Source organism: Aspergillus brasiliensis, assembly GCF_001889945.1.
Source record: "Aspergillus brasiliensis CBS 101740 unplaced genomic scaffold ASPBRscaffold_15, whole genome shotgun sequence".
In the NCBI taxonomy this organism is placed as follows: Eukaryota; Fungi; Ascomycota; class Eurotiomycetes; order Eurotiales; family Aspergillaceae; genus Aspergillus; species Aspergillus brasiliensis.
The window spans coordinates 550,800-569,261 of NW_027137456.1; the positions used below are offsets into that span (position 1 = coordinate 550,800).

The window sequence follows — 18,462 nt, forward strand, 5'->3', positions numbered from 1 at the left end:
ATCGCTACCTAGGTACTGCTGGCGACCTATCTGCTGACCAGTCCTAGCTCACCGGCGTTTATCCGAGGTCATTGGTGGATTTCCATTGGTGAGGTAAAAGGGCTGGCTGAAGCTGAGGCAGCCGCTACAAGTCCGAGTTACGCTGGACTTGGCAGATTCGTGGTCTATAACAGGACAATTATACCCCTGCTTTGTTTCTGCATGCATTGACTTTCCCTCCGAGCTGCGGGTGTATCCGGATTCGGCTGGTGGAGAGAGTCAAGCCTGAAAGAAAGTTTTGGGGGGCAGGCTCATTTCGCCGATCACTGTAAAGCTCTCCTTTTACTTGACTTGTTGGGAAGTCACCACTACATAGAAGATATAATAATTTCATGGCGGCCTATATCTGGACAGTACTCTGAGATTCCCCGTCCCGAAATCTTGCAAGTCCAGCCATAATGGATTTATATATGACGGTTGTCCACCTGACTTTGGCCTGATTGCATCGCCAGATATCATCAAGATGATACGACTCAAGTAGGAGCCAGCAGACCAAGCAGAAGAGGTACCGCCGCTGCCAGCACTTTGGATATCTCGCATGCTCATGTCGGGAGAAAGCGCGGTGTGGGCACTGCACGGACAAATTTGAGCAACGTCACTGTCCACCAGGGGCAGAGCAGGATGCTTGGACTGTAACAACGAGCACCAGACCGGAGACCACAGCTGTGAAACACCGGCCCGATTACTCCCACCACAGTGATGACAACAAACCTACGGATCCTGGTGTGGCGCCGAATTTGGCATCAAATCTATGGTCGGGGGCAGTCACTTTGCAGGGATTCAGTGGCCCGGCCACAGGCGAGAAGAATAAAAGTTCAGGACGCCACAATCGAGATGAAAGCAAGTACGGACATGATACTAGAGCTGGTAGTAGATTCCATTGAGTTCCAGTGGATTTCTGCCAGCCAGCCCCCTGGTCTTGGCGCGTATCGTTGGCGTTGCTGTACTCCGTACATGCAGGGTACCAGCGACCATTGTGCTGGTTGATCAATGCACGGGGAAGCAGTGTTGTACAGAACAGCAACGCCAATTTTTATGTCTAAACTTAGACGGTGCTATATCGTTCTTTCCGCAGTGCAGCATCTCCAGTATCTACCATAGGCAAGACTTTTTTTTCTAGCGAACTGTGGGTCCAGTGTTTATCCTAAGCCAAGCTCAGCTATGTTTGACAAAATGGTCTTGCCAGATCCGGTAAGTTCATAGTATCACGAACTATCGCAACTGGCTCGGAAAACTATGGCCCGAGCTTCTTCTTTACGAGGAGTGGACCGCTCCAACTCTGCTTGGTTCTTCCGCGCCGTCATCCAGAGATCCAAGCAACACGGCATCATGCTCCTAAAACAAATGCCATGTCCTGAAGCCCATCGGTTCGATAGCACCCCCTCCACGGTAGTGCACCTCTAACTAACCGCTAAACATGAGTCTTCTCTCCGAAGGTTGACATCAGTTTGGACTCAAACGCTTGATTCATTGTGCATCTCAGTACGAGGCATGTGAGGGCGATCTAGACTTACTGGCGGCAAATAATAGATCGTGATTTAGTGGAGCCATTTAGGGGCTTTGCTCATTTCACGAACCCTCTCAGCCTCGAACGCAGGGAATTTTTCGATTCGGTGAACCTATCTAGAATCCACTACTTGCTCTCCCAGTTCACCCAATTTTCTAGTTCGCGGAATCCAGGGAATTTCCTCTCATGTTGCCTTCTAGGGACGCAGGAAAAGGCCCCCCCAAGAAGTAAATTTAGGTACGAGGGAGCTCTGCGGAGATCCGACATGCAACTGTTAAATGTCAGCCATGTCGGATTGGGCTGGCCGAAACTCGGGTTCGCCGTTCGTGCCATAAAGTGGGGACAAAACCCGCTTTCGCTGCCAAAGCACACTCGATCTAGTCCCTATGAAGTTAGGTCCATGCAGGCTATTGAGATTTGAGACTACTGTCCAATGCGATTGATGCTAACTTTACTATGTCTCAGCCGAAACCTTGGCCCAGGTCGCCGCCCTGTTCCTGCACGATAACACACATTGTTGACATCCGAAACTTCCGTGGCGCCCGTATCGCTTTTGGTGAAAATTTGGGGAGTGGACTGGCAACAAGAACACCACATGATACCTCGTGAAGAGAGGGTCACGCTATACTCATGAATACAATACTTTCTGGTTGGGGCAGTACGGAAAAATTCGTAGGGTTGGCGAGTGAGAAGCTGGCTGAGCCCCATCAACCCGTCTGCCCCAATTTACGGCAGGCCAGCGCTGGACAATTTTGGGAAACAAGGGATAGCCTGGCTATATATAGTTCTCTTCCTCCCTGGGTTTTGTCACTTTGAGCAGTCCCTTTTATGCCAGATTCTGGTGCTGCTTCTTTCCTTCGGATTGGTCGAATGCTCAAGCTAAATCATTACAGCAATGGGCCACTTCCGCACAGCTGCAATAACGGGAGCTCTGCTTCTTGCAGGCTTAACCCCAGTCATTGCTCAGACTGAATCGTGTACCGTGCCGGCTCGACAGATACTCGAGAACCCTTCTTTTGAGACTGGTAGCCTTGCACCTTGGGAGGCGGTTAACACCTGCGCGAGCTGCGGGGGTATGCCTGAGATTGTGGAGGACAAGGAGAACGCACACGACGGATCCTGGGTGTTGTAAGTGAAACAGATCCCAATACTGATCTAGCTGAGCTGTCGCGTACTGGAGTTCTGTGTCATTAACCATGGCTATTGTAACATACTTGCAGTCGCCAGGCTTTCTATGATAACATAGTTTGGCACGCTTCGCAACCCGTGGCTATTGAGAGCCCGGGCGAGCCTCACAATATCTCTCTGTGGTATCGTTATGATGCACTACCAGGTATCACCGTGGATTATTGTGGCATTCGTGTTAGATATGGTACAACGCCCTTACAGAACATTGGTTCATCTTTTACCGACCCCGACGCCGGGTGGACGCAGCTATCGGCTACTTGGATACCTACCGCCACTGAATATACGTTCTATGTCGCGTACGGCTGCAATTACACGACTCTGTACCTCGACGATATTCAACTTTGGGCTCCAGAGAGGGAGACTACTTGTTCGACTTCTACAACGACTTCAACTAGTACTACGGTGACTTCTTCGTCGACGTCCACGCCGACAACGCCGCCGACCACATCTTCGTCTACAACCACCTCGGTCACGTCTTCCACAAGTACCACCACTTCCTCCACCACCTCGATCACAAGCTCATCCATAACCACTTCATCAACGACTTTCTCCACTACTTCATCCTCCTCCATCTCTACTACGTCCACTTTCACAACCACCACAAAGCCAACATGTAATCCCCAACACACCGAAACCGTCACTAGGACAAAGACGGTTACAGTAACCGCCTGCCCTACCTCGCTCCCGCGCTACTTCGAATGTCTCGCTGGTGGTATCCACCACCATTGATCTTGAGGAGGGAGTTCTCCATAACCCATCTACTGTGTATCCTCTCTTTTTCTCCGGCTCACCGGGGAACCTAGTTAGAGTATTTTCTAAAATTAATCAAATTCTATGGGGCTTAATTTATTGAAGCTCGTCTCCTTCCCACGCACTTTCAGAATTTCTTTTGGCACCGAGAGGATGGAATATAACGGATATTGGATGCGTTATCAGATTCCCGTCCCATTGGAAAGCCCAAGAACCTGAATAACTATCCCCCAGTGGAGTGAGAAAGAGTAGGGGCATTAACTCTTCCTCCACTGCATACCATCCATCGCCTATCGAACGGATAGAAAAAATAATATTAGATCTTTGGACTTTTGGACCAACGTATTGGCTTGTATCGAACCTTTGCATGCGTTCGGCCTGACATGGTGCCGCTTTTTACTCATGGATTGGCTCTGGGCTGTGGAGTGACGCTTAGGTGCGTGGACGGAGCGCAGTGTGTGTTAGCGAGCAATCTCGGAGTTATCCGAAAGGAATGCACTGGCAACAAAAGCTGATTTCTAGCTCTACACAGCAATAGATAGAAAATCTTTTAAAGAATTTTGTGTACAGGCCAACAGGTTCATATTAACATATGAAATGTGTGGGAAATGAATACCATTACTGAAGGTAAGAGTCGTCTGGGCGGAGCCCTGAGCGTCCAAACACCCAGTGGGGTGGGCATTGAAGAACTTACTGTATTAGGAGAATGGGCCGATGATCTCTGCAGGGTCCATTGGCTGAAAAACTCAACTAATACAAAATTGGCTAATTTAGGCTGCACTGACTTCTACGGGAGTAATAAGCCAATAGTATCCCGGAACGCTGCGAGTTCAAGATTGACTACCAATCTGGACCTCACATTAAAGCCACCAGCCAGCCAGCCCCTCCAGTCGTATGCTTTGGTTGGATACAACGCATTTCAGCTATTCTGGCGGGAGTTCCCCTTCTGCATAGGTGCCCGACAGCTGGTGGATCCTTGTAAGTTACGCTGGAGTAGATAATGGCCTCGTGATGCATTCTCCGTTGGCCTCAGCTACGCCCCGTGTGGAACAATTCACAAACCAGTTAAACAGACAGTCACTCGAGAAATTAGAGCTATAAAGGGGCTTATATGGCTGCTCTGGTAATTACATGTTCTCTCCAATCTATTTGTATCCAGGCTTATAACCGCCGCCATGTATTTTAGTCTCACTTCCAAAAACATCTGGATCTACACTAACCCCTCCACGCGATACACTTACCTGTCCGCTAGCTGCCAAGACATGGAAGGCCTTTGGAATAATAATACTATTGTTCTTGATAACAATTTTACCTATTCAGAAGCCAAGGGCCGCTTGGTGCTGCTGCCTAGATTCCCAATCAACTCTGTGGAGAAGCTGTGCGACCAACTCAAGCCAGAATCGCTATCGCTTAAAGGAAAGCCCCTTTTAGTTGGCACAGCTATTAATCATTTGGGGGGAAGCAGTCAGCTATCTGTCTTGATTTCTTTTTCAACAACAGCGACGGACAGCTGGTATTGGACGTCCCATAGGTTACTCAGGTGGACTCCTATACGCCTCCTTATGTTTGTCACATCATGGTCACTAATAGTGCGAACAGTGGCAGTAACGTTCGCAAGAAAAATGGTTAAGTTCAGTTGCGACCCCAATACTGCAGTCCTTAAAGGCTTAGTCTTAGGATATAACGGCCTCCTCTATTATAAGGAGCTGTCTCTGGGTGACCACTATAAAAACTATCATGGACATCTTAATCCTAAGAGAGATGGTGATTTTTTATGACATCTAGTCAATGGAAAGTGACAAGTCAGCTTGAATTTTCTGCTCCCCTTTAGGATAATAATGGGGGTTATACATGAGATACCTATCCTGTCTACCAGGATATTCTTGTTAATGCCAAGGGAAACCTGATAAATTAATAATCTATAGTTTGATTAGTTGATTTCTTTCTGCTTTTCCATATACTAATTAACATGTACCTCTATTCTTCTACAGGGTTAATTATGACTTCTTTAGCCTGCGAGGTGGACTTGCGCGTTTTTTCAAAAAAATTCTAGTTGTCGGGTATGAGGTTGCCCTGATTAATGTTATTAAGGGTAACCCTGTGTGTATGACTTGGAGTAATTGTCCCTATCTTCTCCTCCTACCCCTTATACTCTTGCGGCCCAATTTCAAAATAGTTGCTAACAAAGGCTTCTTCTAGGATAAGGCCAAGCGCGCTACGGCGGAATGCACCTATTCAACTATTATATTAGATGCTTTAATTGCAGGTTTGGCTCTAGGCGGACTAATAGGGGCTGGACTTGGATCTTCCATTGCTGCCCTGGCCACTCCATACGTGAAAGGCGCCATAGCAGAGACCATCAGCGACCCCAGAATGCGGAAGCAATTAACGGGGGTTAGGATCTATAATCTGCTTATGGGCGAGGGTTTTTGCCATTACTGGCATTGGCATTGGGCAAATCAGTTCTAAACTTTGCAACTTCTTGGTGGAGGACCTGACGGACGCCGGGATCAAAGATATGTATGCTGAGATAATTGGGTGGACGACCAAGCAGGGGAACAAACTTAACAAGGACAACTTGAGGAAGATCATGGACAATATCATCAATGCTGTTACAAACAGGCGAGATAAGGATTGGATCATAGACCAGCTTGGGGGATTGCCTGACAATGGATGTAATCCAAACATCCCATTTGATAGTGACGGAGAGGGTGAAGGTGGCACAGTGTAGGGCTTCCCGGCCGGCATATTCCGGGCGGCCGCATCTGATATGGTTGCCTTACACTACAGCGTTCACTGTTTGATCCTCTATCTTCCCGTTCCAGGCGTCTTTTCATGCGATCATGTCTCTATCCGTCGCCGAAGTGCATAGAACCCAGATTATGGTGATAGTACTACTCACTCGAGGCTTCTAGTAACAGGTTTCGCAATTATGATTGGTTACTTGCATGATTTAGAAGATGGTTACGTCGCCAGTCTTGGATGAGATAATCTACCAAACACGAGTGGCACCTTACAGAGTTGCTACCCGACTAGTATAGCACATTCATGACACAGAAGATAACAACAAACGCACAAGCCAGGTTCAAACAAGCAATTTACGTCACTCCAGCCGCTGATACGAATTGCGATCCTTGTGCAGGAAAACTATTGTACGGGTATGCACAGCCGTTGTCCTGATGCGCGGTCAGGAACGGTGAATATGAGGACGAAGAAAAAAAAAGGGATTGCAGCTGAGGGTGAATGGTGACAAAGAAACAAATGCTCTTGTCAGTTTCCCGGGTATTGGTACGGGTTGAATCCGAGAACAAACGTAACCAATTACTACGTTTTATGAAATCTGCACCGTGAACGTCCTTCCAGGTCGGATACCAGAATATGTGGCTTGGTTTAAGAGGGTCCTACAGATATGGGCCATATATCCTTGTGGGCAGCGCTTCTAAAGAACCACTTTCGTCTTGAGAGTTCCCAGTGATCACTGAAATAACAATGAACGTTTGCTAACTAATAAACCGCAGGCTATAAAAATTGCCGAGCCTGAAGACTGCAAAGCCTCTTGCAGACGCCTGGGCGAGTAGTCTGGAGCTGGAAGTAACCTAGGTCATAGAATTTACTCCTGCATTAACACAATTATTAATGGGCCATGTTTCCTTAATGATCTCTCCTTTACTGCATTTACTTGCAGGCATCCTGACTCGATGCTTGGAAGCACACTTAAACCCTGCCGTGGAGCTAATTACATTAAAGGTTCTGGTCGAACATTCAGTTTCTTGCCTGCAAAACTGATCAAGCAGGGCAAAAGGTATCCCCAGGCAGGAGCATTTTAGCACTGATTTTGTGGCTATGCCTTCCAACTAGATTAGCTAGTGCTCCAAGTGATGGATCCAGTAGCCAAAATAAAGGAATTATTAGGTTATAGGAAAGATTAGAGTTCAGCTAAGTGATAATTTAGGCAGGTCTCGTGAGATTGGCAAGCACAGGTGAGAAGCTCACCCTATCTATTGCGCACTCATCCAACTCACCCGCGTCTCACCCAAGTCGCGCGACTGTAAAGCGACCTCACCCTAATCTCACCCGGGGCGGCACCCACCCGACTTCTGGCCACGCTTAAGCCACACGCGCGGAGGTTAGTAGTTGAGTGGGTGGCCACCAGCGAATCGCTTCTGTTGTATGTTTTTATTTTTGTTTTTCATCTTTATTATTCAGATTGCCGCAGAATTTACGGAAGGGATCACGAACAAATCGGTGGTTCCAAAGGGGAAGAGGAAGGCTTCAAGCAAAATCTCGCTAAATCCTGGCAGAGCAGCAACAGACCCTGAGCCAAAAATGGAAACACTCAGCTTCATTAAACAATTCTTGGCTAGCAATGAGCGAGACGCACGAGCATGCTATACATAACCGGGGATATAATGGAATTTAGTCATCTCCACTCTGCCCCAGGAACTCAGGGAGTCTCGCAAACACATCCTCCCACTTCTCCTCACCGCTAATGAGTGACTTGATAGCACCGAAAACTTCCTTTTGAGAGGCGCGGACTTGCTTCGTACTGTCGCGCTCACGCAAAGTGATAGTACCATCCTTGACAGAGTCGAAATCGATCGTGACATCGAGTGGAATACCCAATTCGTCGTTTCGGGCATATCTCTTTCCGATACTTGCAGAGGACTCATCAGCACGGCAAGATATACCCAGTTCACGGAGATCCTCGGTGATTTTCCTTGTTAGGGGAACAAAGTCGTGGTGAGTGGAGAGTGGTACAATGAGAACTTTCGTGGGTGCTACCGAGATGGGAAGCGATAGAACCTGATGCAACATATTAGTCCATGTACATGAAACAGGACAGGAAGAATAGGTCAATTGAACCTAGAGAAGGGGGACATACACCACGCGCGGGATCGTTAGCACGATGCCAGTAAACATGCTCCAGCAAACTGTAGAAAATTCGCCCAATGCCAAACGAGGGCTCGATAACATTAGGGATGTATTCGCGGACATTTTCAATTTTCGTTCGTTTGACAATACTAATCAAGTCTTTGGAAACCTCAACTTGTTCTGCCATATCCGGGACCCTGACTGAAATGACGCCCTTCTCTTCCAGAGTCACGGCGAGAGGCTCTCGCTCAGACTGAGAAAGTGAGAATAGCGCTGCTTCGACAGCTTTGGCATTCTTCTTGAAGAGGGGTCCCAGTTTGGGCTTGCTGATGTCGATATGCCACTCTTCTACCTTCAGTGGCTCACGCCGGGATTCACGGACAACAAGAGGCTCTTCGGTCTTCTTGGAATGCACAGTCAGATCATAGGCGCTGCGATCCGCACATCCCACACATTCAATCCAGCCGTATGTGGTCTGGAGCTCGGCATCCCAGCAGTCAGTAGCATAATGGGCCATTTCGTTTGCCATATGCTGGCGGAATCGGACTTTATTCGCATCGACGCCGATCTTGAGAAGGAAGAGGTAGATGCGACCCAGGAAGTAACCCAGGGTTTCATTGTCTACCATTCTACTGGCCACTGCTTCACCGATCGTAGTTTTATGGAGGTTGGTCTTACCGCCCAGCTGTGTTGCGCGGTCGAGGAAGCTGAGCTGCAAATCTTTCACGAGATGAAATTTAGGATGCTTCTTCCCGCCTTCCGGATCGACAAAGTGCTCGATCTCAGCCATCAGAAATTCCCTGACACGAAGCAGGCCAGAACGAGGGGAGATTTCATTGCGGAATGATTTTCCAATAGAGGCAGACGCAAATGGCATCAAGTTCTGGTTGTAGTCTAGAAGTTTCTTGAAGTTCAAGAACTGGCCTTGGGCCGTCTCTGGTCGAAGATATCCCGGGGAGCACTGCTGGGGCCCACTGTTGTCTTGAACATGAGGTTGAAAGGAACCGGTGGCGACACTGGTGTGTTTCCATCCGGGTTTCGGATGTCATACTTCTCGATCAACTGGCCGAGCTCGGGTCCATCGTAATTATCAATCTAGAAAGGATACTAAGTATCAGAAGCGAGTAGCAAAATCTCCTTCGTGCATATATACCTTAGCAAGCACTTCCTCGTACTCTGCCACCATAGAATCCTCCAACTTCAACGCCTTAATCTCGCTCACTTTGGGACCCTTCTTCTTCTTTTTCCCTTCGCCATCGGCCTCGTCACCTTCAGCAGCAATTCCTCTAGCTGCCTTATCCCCCTTTAGTCTTGCCTCAAGGACAGTCTCAATGAGGTGGTCGGCACGTAAGAAATCTCCTTTCTTCGAATCCTTGCACATCCAGTCCTCAAACTTATCAACGTGGCCACTGGTTTTGAACACTTCCTCGGGTGTTAGAACCGTACAATCAAGTTCCAGCATATCCTCCTGCAGGACGAAGTGTTTCCGCCATAAGTCAACAATGTTCGACTGGAGCGCACACCCGGGAGGTCCATAATCGTAGAGACCCCTGCTATCGCCTTTCAGTTTTCCTGAAGTTCGGTAGATTTCAAATGATTCGGTATAGAACAGTCGGCGCTTCAAGAGTGACTCAAAGAGAGTACGGTCGAAAGGATCGCCGTTGCGGGTTGTGAAGCCAGCCATGGCGACAACTCTCGAGGGTGTGTTGGTGGATGGAGGAAGAAACCCCTCCAGGTCAAAGGATGACTCGACGCGATGACACAGCCGCTATCTAGCAGGGATCTAAGTGACATGGGCTGCCATTGGGCCGAACGCCGAAAGCGATGGCCATCATGCATGGCGGTCCGAGCGTTCTGCGGCTGTTCATCTGTAGATACTGAGCTTTTAGTGCGGTTAGAAGCGGGATTGTGCCTCCCCAAGGATCTTTAAGGTGAACGTATTTGCTCTAACTACAGGCAGTTAGGAATGCTGACTGCCCTCAAATACTATGATCTTATTGTAGGTCATATTCTCTTTCACTGTACCAAGCGATCTAGACAGGTGAATTTGATGTGGTTTTCCTGTTTCAACCCCTCATCCATTTCAAGCTGTAGTGCAAGTGATCATTATGAGCTTTTATAGGTACCTGTCTGGCCAGCAACCTTGTCCACAGAATGAGTAATATTCCGGAGATAAGGTCATTAAGGCAATAACTTTTAATTTGAAGTAATGGCGGATAAGTAATTACGTCTCAGACATTACGGGGCTGCATTGAATGCTTTCCCACTTGTTACCATGCTGCATCACTTGTGACCGTCAACATTAATCGCATGGCGCAGATTCATGTATTGCAAACATCCAGGCTTGGTGATATACCTACTTAACATTGACAGCTTCAATCTTTGAGTTACACTCGTTGTAAGATACATAAAGCTTGTCGTCATGCTAGCTATCCACATGTGAGCTGTGTATGATATAGAATAGACAGCCAGCCCTGTTGTGAATGACAGTGGCCTCTATTGGAATACAATAGCAAGATAAAACAAAAATAGAAAAACATACAACAGAAGGGATTCGCTGGTGGTCACCCACCCAACTACTAACCTCCCGGCGTGTGGCTTAAGTACGGCTGAGCGGACGGGAAGCCCTGTTCTCCACACCCTGTGGTCGTATGTGCTTGTTGTTGCTTGTGAAGGCCTTATATGTGCTTATCCTCATGACACAATCATAATCCTCCTATATTGAAGCCCAGGATGCATCATCATTAATATGACTGTGGGTATCTGATACGTATATCGAGGTTTAGGCTGGATATACCTTCTCCGTTGTCGTAGTTGTTGAAATCGAGTCACGAAGGAATTCTACTTGAGCAAGATGACAAGTATAACTGCGCTGAAGAATGTGATTGTTCCAGGTCCTCGAGCCCAGGATGTCAGCTCTTTGGTAGCGTCTGATAACCGGGCAATGCTTCAGTTCGATGGACGTGATCCCTCGATGCAAATGTCTTCTTGTTAAGCTAGATGGTTACCTTACATCCAAATGTTCCTTTTACCCGCACAAAGAATATATTTCTTGTAGATCTTGCCGAGTCTTGGAAAATATACAGTAATTAGCCCGCGCGGTGCCAGATCCTTGCTTGTGGTATGTGCAGTAGCTATTCCTTAACTTTGATCTAGGTTCTTGCCGTCGTTTTACTAGGAATATGGCACAAGCTTTCTCATATCCAGTTTCCCAGGGAGGCCCTTACTTCGATAGACCCCACCATTTAACATATTTATAAGTCGGCCCCCATGGGTCGTGCACTGGGGTGGTCAACACTAAAGTGGGTTGGGTGGTTGGGGGATTTCTCAACCACTGGATCAGTCACCATTACGACGTTCCTGTTCCTGTCTCGCCATCTATCGCCATAGTGTATATTGATAGTTTAGTTGAGCAGCTCAAGGAATACTATTTACTATTACCGTGTTTCTTTTTTGTCTTTTACCTAATGCAAATCAGATCCCTCAAGTAAACACTAACCGATATGATCCTTGGTTTAGGCTTCCCGGCGGCATCGTGTGAGTTGAGGAGGTGCGATGTTTTACCCCCTCAGACACTATGTGGTCTGTCATTCTGATATTACAGCACATGAGTGTGGACGCTCTCCTTCCTATGACCTTTTGGGCCTCCTGTTGGACTTCACTGTTCATAAAACCATTGTGGCTAAGTTCCACTTCTTTTTTGGGAGTCTCTAAGTGGCTTGAACATGACGGATTGAGAATAGCTAAACCTAAATGTTATGATTCTCTTTCAACTAATCCTATATGAGCATCATTCACCAAGCCTATAGCATAAATATATACCGACTAGACCATGAACATCGGCGTTTAGAACATCATTCTCAATTTAAGCGAGTCGTTTCCCACGATTTCGTCTTTCTTCTTCATGAGCTCCTCCATACCCCACGGACAGCTGACATATCGACCCCCTAGCCACTCCCTGCGCTCAGCAGCCAACCATGCGATTGTATCACCAGCTATATCTGGACGGTCAGGGAATGCATCTCGCACCATCTCCGGCAGTAACCCGTCACTAATCTTCGTTTTAATCGCGCCCGGATTGACACATAACGTCAAAAGCCCCTGATCAGCATATTCCAAATGTAAGGACTCGGTCCATCTCAATATCGCAAGCTTTGAACTCCGATAGCTTCCACCCCGGGACCGAGCACTTAATGCACCTGACGAGGATACATTGATCATGATGCATGAACCGTTGGCGCTGGTACGGGTTGAAAGCAACATGGGGAGAAATGTACGCGCCATGTTGAATAATCCGCGAATATTGACTTCCCATGTTCGCCAGTACACATCCGGATCGGACTCAAGAAATGGCTCGACTGGTTCCATATGGGCCGCATTGTTCACGACAATATCCAGGCGCCCACCGAAGCCCTGCGACACTGTGCGATGCATTGCTTGAACACTGTCTCGGTTTGCGATATCAACCGTACAGCTGAGCACTGCAGGCTCAGGACGACCAGCCTGTGCTGCAGCTGACTTCAGTTGCGCGACAAGATCGCTTGACACGCCGTGTAGATCGGCGACTGCTATCGCAGATGCTCCGGCTCGCGCAAAAGCCGTAGCTGTGGCATATCCTACTCCATCTTCCCAAGCGGCGCCGGTGATGAGGACATGCTTTCCACTTAGATCTAGTTTCAGCGGCGAAATGTAGTCATAGGTCGTGGAATGATGTGTGGAAGTGAAATGGCTTCCGGAGAGCTGGATGCTGTTAGTCATTGTTGATTTGTTGTAGCACTCGAACTGCAGCCAGACGGTACTTGTAAAAGTCAGGGGTGTAAATCAGACTGTAGCTAATCTGTTAGAAGATGGCCAGTTATGGTCCCTGGAGTTATGCTGTGCTTGCTTGATAGAGCCGGACTCAGGACAGGAGAAAATGAACGAGTTAACCGGATGATCTCGGATGGATTTAGCGTGACCACGTGGTTAGCATAGTTCCCCGCATGAGTCAGGCACCAATCTATAGATTAATCTACAGAATTATCAGGTAAGGGGACTTATCCCTTGCAATTGAGTGGTGTGGCGCTCACTTTAGGAGCTGCTCTAGTGAACATTTCGTGCAAGACCGAGTGAGACATACTTAGATTTTTCTGAATCCTCCCGTCGGTTGCCCCCCGAGTTATCTTATACCTACAGGTGCCATGAAATCCTTTATGTGAAGGCACTACAATGGACGTAGAATAGACTGATTCTTTAGCGTAGGAAACCTCGGGATAAACTAGTATGGGGCTGGGTCATCTTCTACGGTATGTTATGTGATGCCTTCGACAAAAGGAATATGCTCTTATATAAAACAAGATGGTGAATATTCTGTCCCCTCCACGAATTGAAGCAGTCTTTTATTATAATAATCGTTTTTTCTAAGGGTTAAATGTTTGGTTGGAGTCTCGGAATTAAGGTGATATACAGGGAGGTGATCTCCTGGTTACATAGTCTTGTAAAGATCGCCCGTGGCAGCGCAAGGCCACGGGTGCAATCTGCGAATAAGATACTTTTAATCAGGACAAGTTACCTGGATCCTGGAGTAATGAAGAGATTTGGAGGTGTCATGAGTCTCGCTCACGAGATTCCCTGATATCTAAGTTCAACTAGTAATTCAAGCATAGAGCATTTTGCTCGCAGAACCTTGTCATTGATTTACCGCATCCTAAATTGCCAACAACCCGCTATCCGTTCACCTTCGAGGTCACTCATTATGCCACTTTCAGTAGGTTAATTGGATTAGCAAAGCAGGTTATTGTCAGTGATCCCAGCCTTATGAGCCAAGAACCTTGGACCAGTCCTGCTTTTTGATGTAATCCGCGACGCTGTTGAGCTTTGGTGCTTGCTCCAACTACCCAAGTTAGCCTAATGAAGGAAATGCAAAACGGTATGCCACTTACGTCCTGGGGAGTTACAATGGTTGGGTCTCCCCCATCGTACCCAAACTCCTTCCAATACGCCCAATTGTCGTCAAGTTCCTGCTGTAGCTCAGGGGGAAACGGAACAACCGACTCTCCTTTAGGTAGCACAACAGCTTCAGCTTTCACGCCTGTTACCTGCGAGAAAGTTTCAATGAGGCCGCGCAGCGTAATGAGACCCCTATAGCCGATAACCCTTTTTGCTGCTGAATCAAGCACCAAGGCTCTGACAATGGGCCCAGTGTCTTCTTCTGCAGCAATAAAGGGTAACTCCACGTCGGGGTCGAGTCCACCAACGAACTGGGCCACTCCGCTGGCATTCTGCATGAAATAAGCCAACATTCAACTTGGAAGAAGGAAACACGCTACCTTTCTGGGTTGGGTAATTGGATTGGAGACAAAATTGCTTAAGAAGTAGCCAGCTTGGAAGATGCTCGTTTTCGCCCATAACTCAGGCTGGTTCTCTCTCCCATAAGCCTCGGCCTTGGCTTTGGAATCAAAATGATAGACATGGCTGTATTTCCCTCCGGACCATTTTGTGGCGTCGGACAGAGACGACAACACGAAGCGTTCCAGAGAGCGGACCTTTGCTGCAGCGTCGATAATATCCTTCAGTTGCTGTGTCTCATGGTTGGCAGCCCAGACGTTTGCAGGCTGCCCTGCTGCTGCTGCCTTTGCATGATTGGCCGGATCGCCATACAACCCCCAAAAGTCACTCACAGCAAAGATGACATGTGCGTCTTCGAATGCTGAGGTAAGTGACGATGGATCGTCCAGGTCAGCTTTGACGACATCTGCACCGCGAGCCGCTAATGCTTGCGCTTTCGGGCTGAGAGGATTTCTGGTGACTGCTCGAACATGCCATTCGGGTTCCCGAAGGAAGGTGTCCGCGACAGAGCCGCCCTGGTTACCAGTGGCGCCAAGAATGACAATGAGCTTTTTGGAAGCCATGATAATGATATGTTGAGAGTGACCAGGAGTAACCGGAAAACTTGATTAAGTCAAAATAACTGACTATGCGTTTATTGTCTCCGTATTTATAAACGGCCCTGCAAGAAACGTCGACTTGGGAGCCGACGAATGATATACCCATTTGTCATCGACCCCAGGTTATTATTCAGCTGCTTAAAATCAACTAAGCATCTACAAATGTTACGACATCCGTTATCCGACCCAGTGGGCCGTCAGAACTACACGTCAAGCTTCTTAACCATTAACTTTAGCGTGATCAGTAATCATTCCGAGACGTGCAAACTTAATTGCAGCCCCGCACCATTCTCGACACTTCCATTGTTGATGTTGAATTAAACGTATTCTTCTGCTCAGAATCCCTTCTGGGAAAGATGTTTTAATTGGCTAAAGGTCTTCTAGAGACCGACTCATGTCAGTTTCAATAAGCAATTACGGTGCACCAATCACCAGTCTTTAAGAACCTTCTTCACCTGACTCTGGCTGGCAAAATGATTGAAATCGTTCATGCTCGCCCATGCTTAAAGCAGCGGACCAACCATCTTATGAGACTTACCTACCCAAGTGTCAAAGGTCCTATCAAACCAATAGGACCAAAATGTTTGGCTGCTTGGACGGAAAGGACGCCTCCAGAGTTGGGCCCCGTTTCTGTGAGATCTCAGCCTAGGGATGCACAATGCGAGACCCCTATTCCTGCAGCTAATAGCTCTCGCTCTAGTGGGATGAAGTATACGATAAATAGAAGACGAATTAGGGTATAAGAAACGTGATTTGCTACACGGGTTTGTCGCTCAGTAGGTGCTATCTATCATTATAATCCACTACAGCAATCAAAGTTCGAACTGGACGCCATATCCCGCTCAGGCTGGTAGCGGGCCATCGTCGGCGATAGTGCAGTGATCAGTCGCCTCTTCTCTATTACAGGACGTCAGGAAATTACAGCACAAGTGCCAGTAGTTTCCTTTCCCACTCTACTGCTCTCAGACAAGCCATCAGCTGAAGACGTCAGGCCTGCAACAAGCCCAAGCCCCCCAACAACACCACGGCCGCGCCCCCACACAACCCCCAAACCCCTTTATCCCATCCTCTTGGTCCCTGAATTGTAATCCAAGTGTCCACCACACAGACAGCCGTCCACGCAGTCAACAAAACTCCCAACTCCTTGTCCTTTCCTTCACGACAAAACCAAAACATCGCTGCGGCCACGGCTATATCACGTATACCAAGGAACACCATTGTTTTCTCGGTTATGTTGCGGCCTTCAGTTGTGGTGGGTACGACGCCAAGTGTATCTGCAGCGGTGGACGGCGCCACGATGGAAAACACTCCCAAGGAGAAGACGCTCGTTGTCAGGCCAAGGCCGATTAGGCGCCATGTTGAATGGGTGAAGATGCGGTTGGGGAAAGCCATGGCAGTGGTACTCGTGAGAAATCGGTTTAGCTTTCGGGCTCTTATATAAAGAAGCTCAGTCTGTTGTGAGTTAGTTGGGATATCTAACAGAAGGACCAAGAATTCGTGGACATATATAGTAGAATCCAGATCTACTTCAGTCACCACCGTGGAGAGGCTAAAGTGGTGCAAACCGACCCACAGCCAAGACGGAGATGGTGAGAAATCAAAATGATCTACAGGATGCAAACTTGCCCAGAGTTATGGACGGTGGGGCCCTAAGTCTATAGTTTATGTTTGTCGCCGCCACTGCTTCCGTGATCCGAGACTTTTAATCTAGGAATCTCTTCCTTCATTGTCTTGTATTCTCCAATGCTTGGTTGAAAGGGACGGCTTTCTTACGTTCGACAATATCTCGACTACAGATCGGACACGAAAAAATCGGCCCTGGCTGTGTTGCGCTTGAACGAGGAGCTCTTTACATGAGTACTCTGCCCCCATAGAACATAGTTCTTCTAACTTCTATACTTAACGATGGCTTCCACATCATCCCTAAACGCCAGCTTCCACGCGTCTTCTCCCTTGACCGGAGCCCACCCAAGAGTCCGGGCAACATCTGCGACCGTCCTCTCGTTACTGCAGAATCCCTCCGCAGCCAGTTCCAAGCCCTCCTTCTGAAAAGCTTCACTAGCAAAACCGAGGCGCGGCATGAGAATGGATGCTGCCTCATCCAAATCAATGTGGTGGACCTTCCTATCCGACAGAAGACCGCGTTCGTAGCAAGCATCTGCCACCAACTGCGAATACTCCAGCCATGAATGCCGTCCATTGGCGCTAAACATAATCCCCTTCTTCCCGGTGGACAGTGTCTTCCCTTCCCGTTCCAGGATATCCAGAAGGACAAGCCGGTATAAGTCGGCTAGGTCCTCAATGTGAACATGGTCCCATACACCAGTGCCGTCACCCACAACCACTGCATGTCCAATCTCCAGCATCGCTTTCATGTATCCAGTGTGGACGCTAACTCTGTTGAATAGGCCGGTGCCATTTCCGTATATAATCGGACTCATAATCACGAGCGTCTTGACGCCCAGCTCAAGGCCGGTATCGATAACGCCTAGCTCGGTGGTCCGCTGTGCATAGGGCTCTGCTGCCTCGAGCGCCTTCTCGTGGGCGTACACGTCGTCGACCAGATCGTCAAACTCCCTCACTCCCACTGGGTTGGTGATCGGTTTGTCGCCGATGTTGGATGTGCCGGACGTGTGGATCATCCAAACGTCACGTCCGGTTTTCGCTTTCCGCTGTGCCAGGCCGCGGAGAAGCGCTTTTGTAGATGCGGAGTGATAGCCCAGGGTGGTATTGATGACGACGTCGTGCTCCGCAGCGATGGCAGTGGTGGTGTCCAGATCATCGAGGCCGTCGTAGAGGGCGGGCTTGACGCGCTCGCCGTAGGTGGATGTGAGGAGAGCTGCGCGGTCAGCGCCACGCAGCAGGCATGTTATAGGATTTAATTGGAGGGATAGCGCAGACGACTGGAGAAGTGCGGTAAGGACACTGCCCCCGATGAACCCTGTAGCACCTGTGAGGAGGATCTTAGCGTCAGACGTCATGTTGCTGGGCAGGCTTATTGGACGGTAAAATGGGTGCTGTTGAGACTGAAAGAATTGTACGGAAAGCTAGCTGTAAAGTGATCGGTAACTGAATACGTGTAGAGGCCTCAAGGAACTTCGTATGAATACTAATACGTATACAGGGGACGGTTGCCTGGTTAAATAGAAGGAAAACACGCCGAATCTTAGATAGGAAGTT

General features: G+C 48.3%; 7 protein-coding genes across 7 annotated transcripts; 2 read left to right on the forward strand and 5 right to left on the reverse strand.

The window, feature by feature from the left end:
- The first annotated feature begins 2,369 nt into the window (after nucleotides 1–2,369).
- ASPBRDRAFT_47746 (uncharacterized protein) lies at nucleotides 2,370–3,603 on the forward strand. The gene is made up of 2 exons (XM_067625932.1): nucleotides 2,370–2,674; nucleotides 2,767–3,603. The coding sequence occupies exons 1-2, from the start codon at nucleotides 2,442–2,444 to the stop codon at nucleotides 3,461–3,463; spliced, it is 930 nt and encodes a 309-aa protein (XP_067474961.1). The 5' UTR covers nucleotides 2,370–2,441; the 3' UTR covers nucleotides 3,464–3,603.
- Nucleotides 3,604–4,644: 1,041 nt separating this feature from the next.
- ASPBRDRAFT_47748 (uncharacterized protein) lies at nucleotides 4,645–5,497 on the forward strand. Its single transcript, XM_067625933.1, has 2 exons — nucleotides 4,645–5,024; nucleotides 5,084–5,497. The coding sequence occupies exons 1-2, from the start codon at nucleotides 4,660–4,662 to the stop codon at nucleotides 5,112–5,114; spliced, it is 396 nt and encodes a 131-aa protein (XP_067474962.1). The 5' UTR covers nucleotides 4,645–4,659; the 3' UTR covers nucleotides 5,115–5,497.
- Nucleotides 5,498–7,402: 1,905 nt separating this feature from the next.
- Nucleotides 7,403–10,056, reverse strand: ASPBRDRAFT_78386 (uncharacterized protein). Its single transcript, XM_067629408.1, has 4 exons — nucleotides 9,510–10,056; nucleotides 9,319–9,451; nucleotides 8,367–9,292; nucleotides 7,403–8,287 (listed from the first exon to the last, which is right to left on the reverse strand). Exons 1-4 carry the CDS (start codon nucleotides 10,038–10,040, stop codon nucleotides 7,901–7,903), a joined length of 1,977 nt encoding a protein of 658 aa, XP_067474963.1. The 5' UTR covers nucleotides 10,041–10,056; the 3' UTR covers nucleotides 7,403–7,900.
- Nucleotides 10,057–12,075: 2,019 nt separating this feature from the next.
- Nucleotides 12,076–13,232, reverse strand: ASPBRDRAFT_47751 (SDR family NAD(P)-dependent oxidoreductase). Its single transcript, XM_067625934.1, has one exon. The coding sequence runs from the start codon at nucleotides 13,112–13,114 to the stop codon at nucleotides 12,203–12,205; it is 912 nt and encodes a 303-aa protein (XP_067474964.1). The 5' UTR covers nucleotides 13,115–13,232; the 3' UTR covers nucleotides 12,076–12,202.
- Nucleotides 13,233–14,150: 918 nt separating this feature from the next.
- On the reverse strand, nucleotides 14,151–15,267 carry ASPBRDRAFT_186344 (NmrA/HSCARG family protein; the record flags this gene model as incomplete). Its single annotated transcript, XM_067620071.1, has 3 exons — nucleotides 14,665–15,267; nucleotides 14,278–14,616; nucleotides 14,151–14,228 (listed from the first exon to the last, which is right to left on the reverse strand). Exons 1-3 carry the CDS (start codon nucleotides 15,244–15,246, stop codon nucleotides 14,151–14,153), a joined length of 999 nt encoding a protein of 332 aa, XP_067474965.1. The 5' UTR covers nucleotides 15,247–15,267.
- A 1,002-nt stretch (nucleotides 15,268–16,269) lies between these two features.
- ASPBRDRAFT_58805 (DUF4267 domain-containing protein) lies at nucleotides 16,270–16,674 on the reverse strand (the record flags this gene model as incomplete). The annotated part of the gene is made up of 1 exon (XM_067627960.1): nucleotides 16,270–16,674. One exon carries the CDS (start codon nucleotides 16,672–16,674, stop codon nucleotides 16,270–16,272), a length of 405 nt encoding a protein of 134 aa, XP_067474966.1.
- A 494-nt stretch (nucleotides 16,675–17,168) lies between these two features.
- Nucleotides 17,169–18,263, reverse strand: ASPBRDRAFT_135203 (uncharacterized protein; the record flags this gene model as incomplete). Its single annotated transcript, XM_067618683.1, has 1 exon — nucleotides 17,169–18,263. The coding sequence occupies one exon, from the start codon at nucleotides 18,261–18,263 to the stop codon at nucleotides 17,169–17,171; it is 1,095 nt and encodes a 364-aa protein (XP_067474967.1).
- Nucleotides 18,264–18,462: the final 199 nt, after the last annotated feature.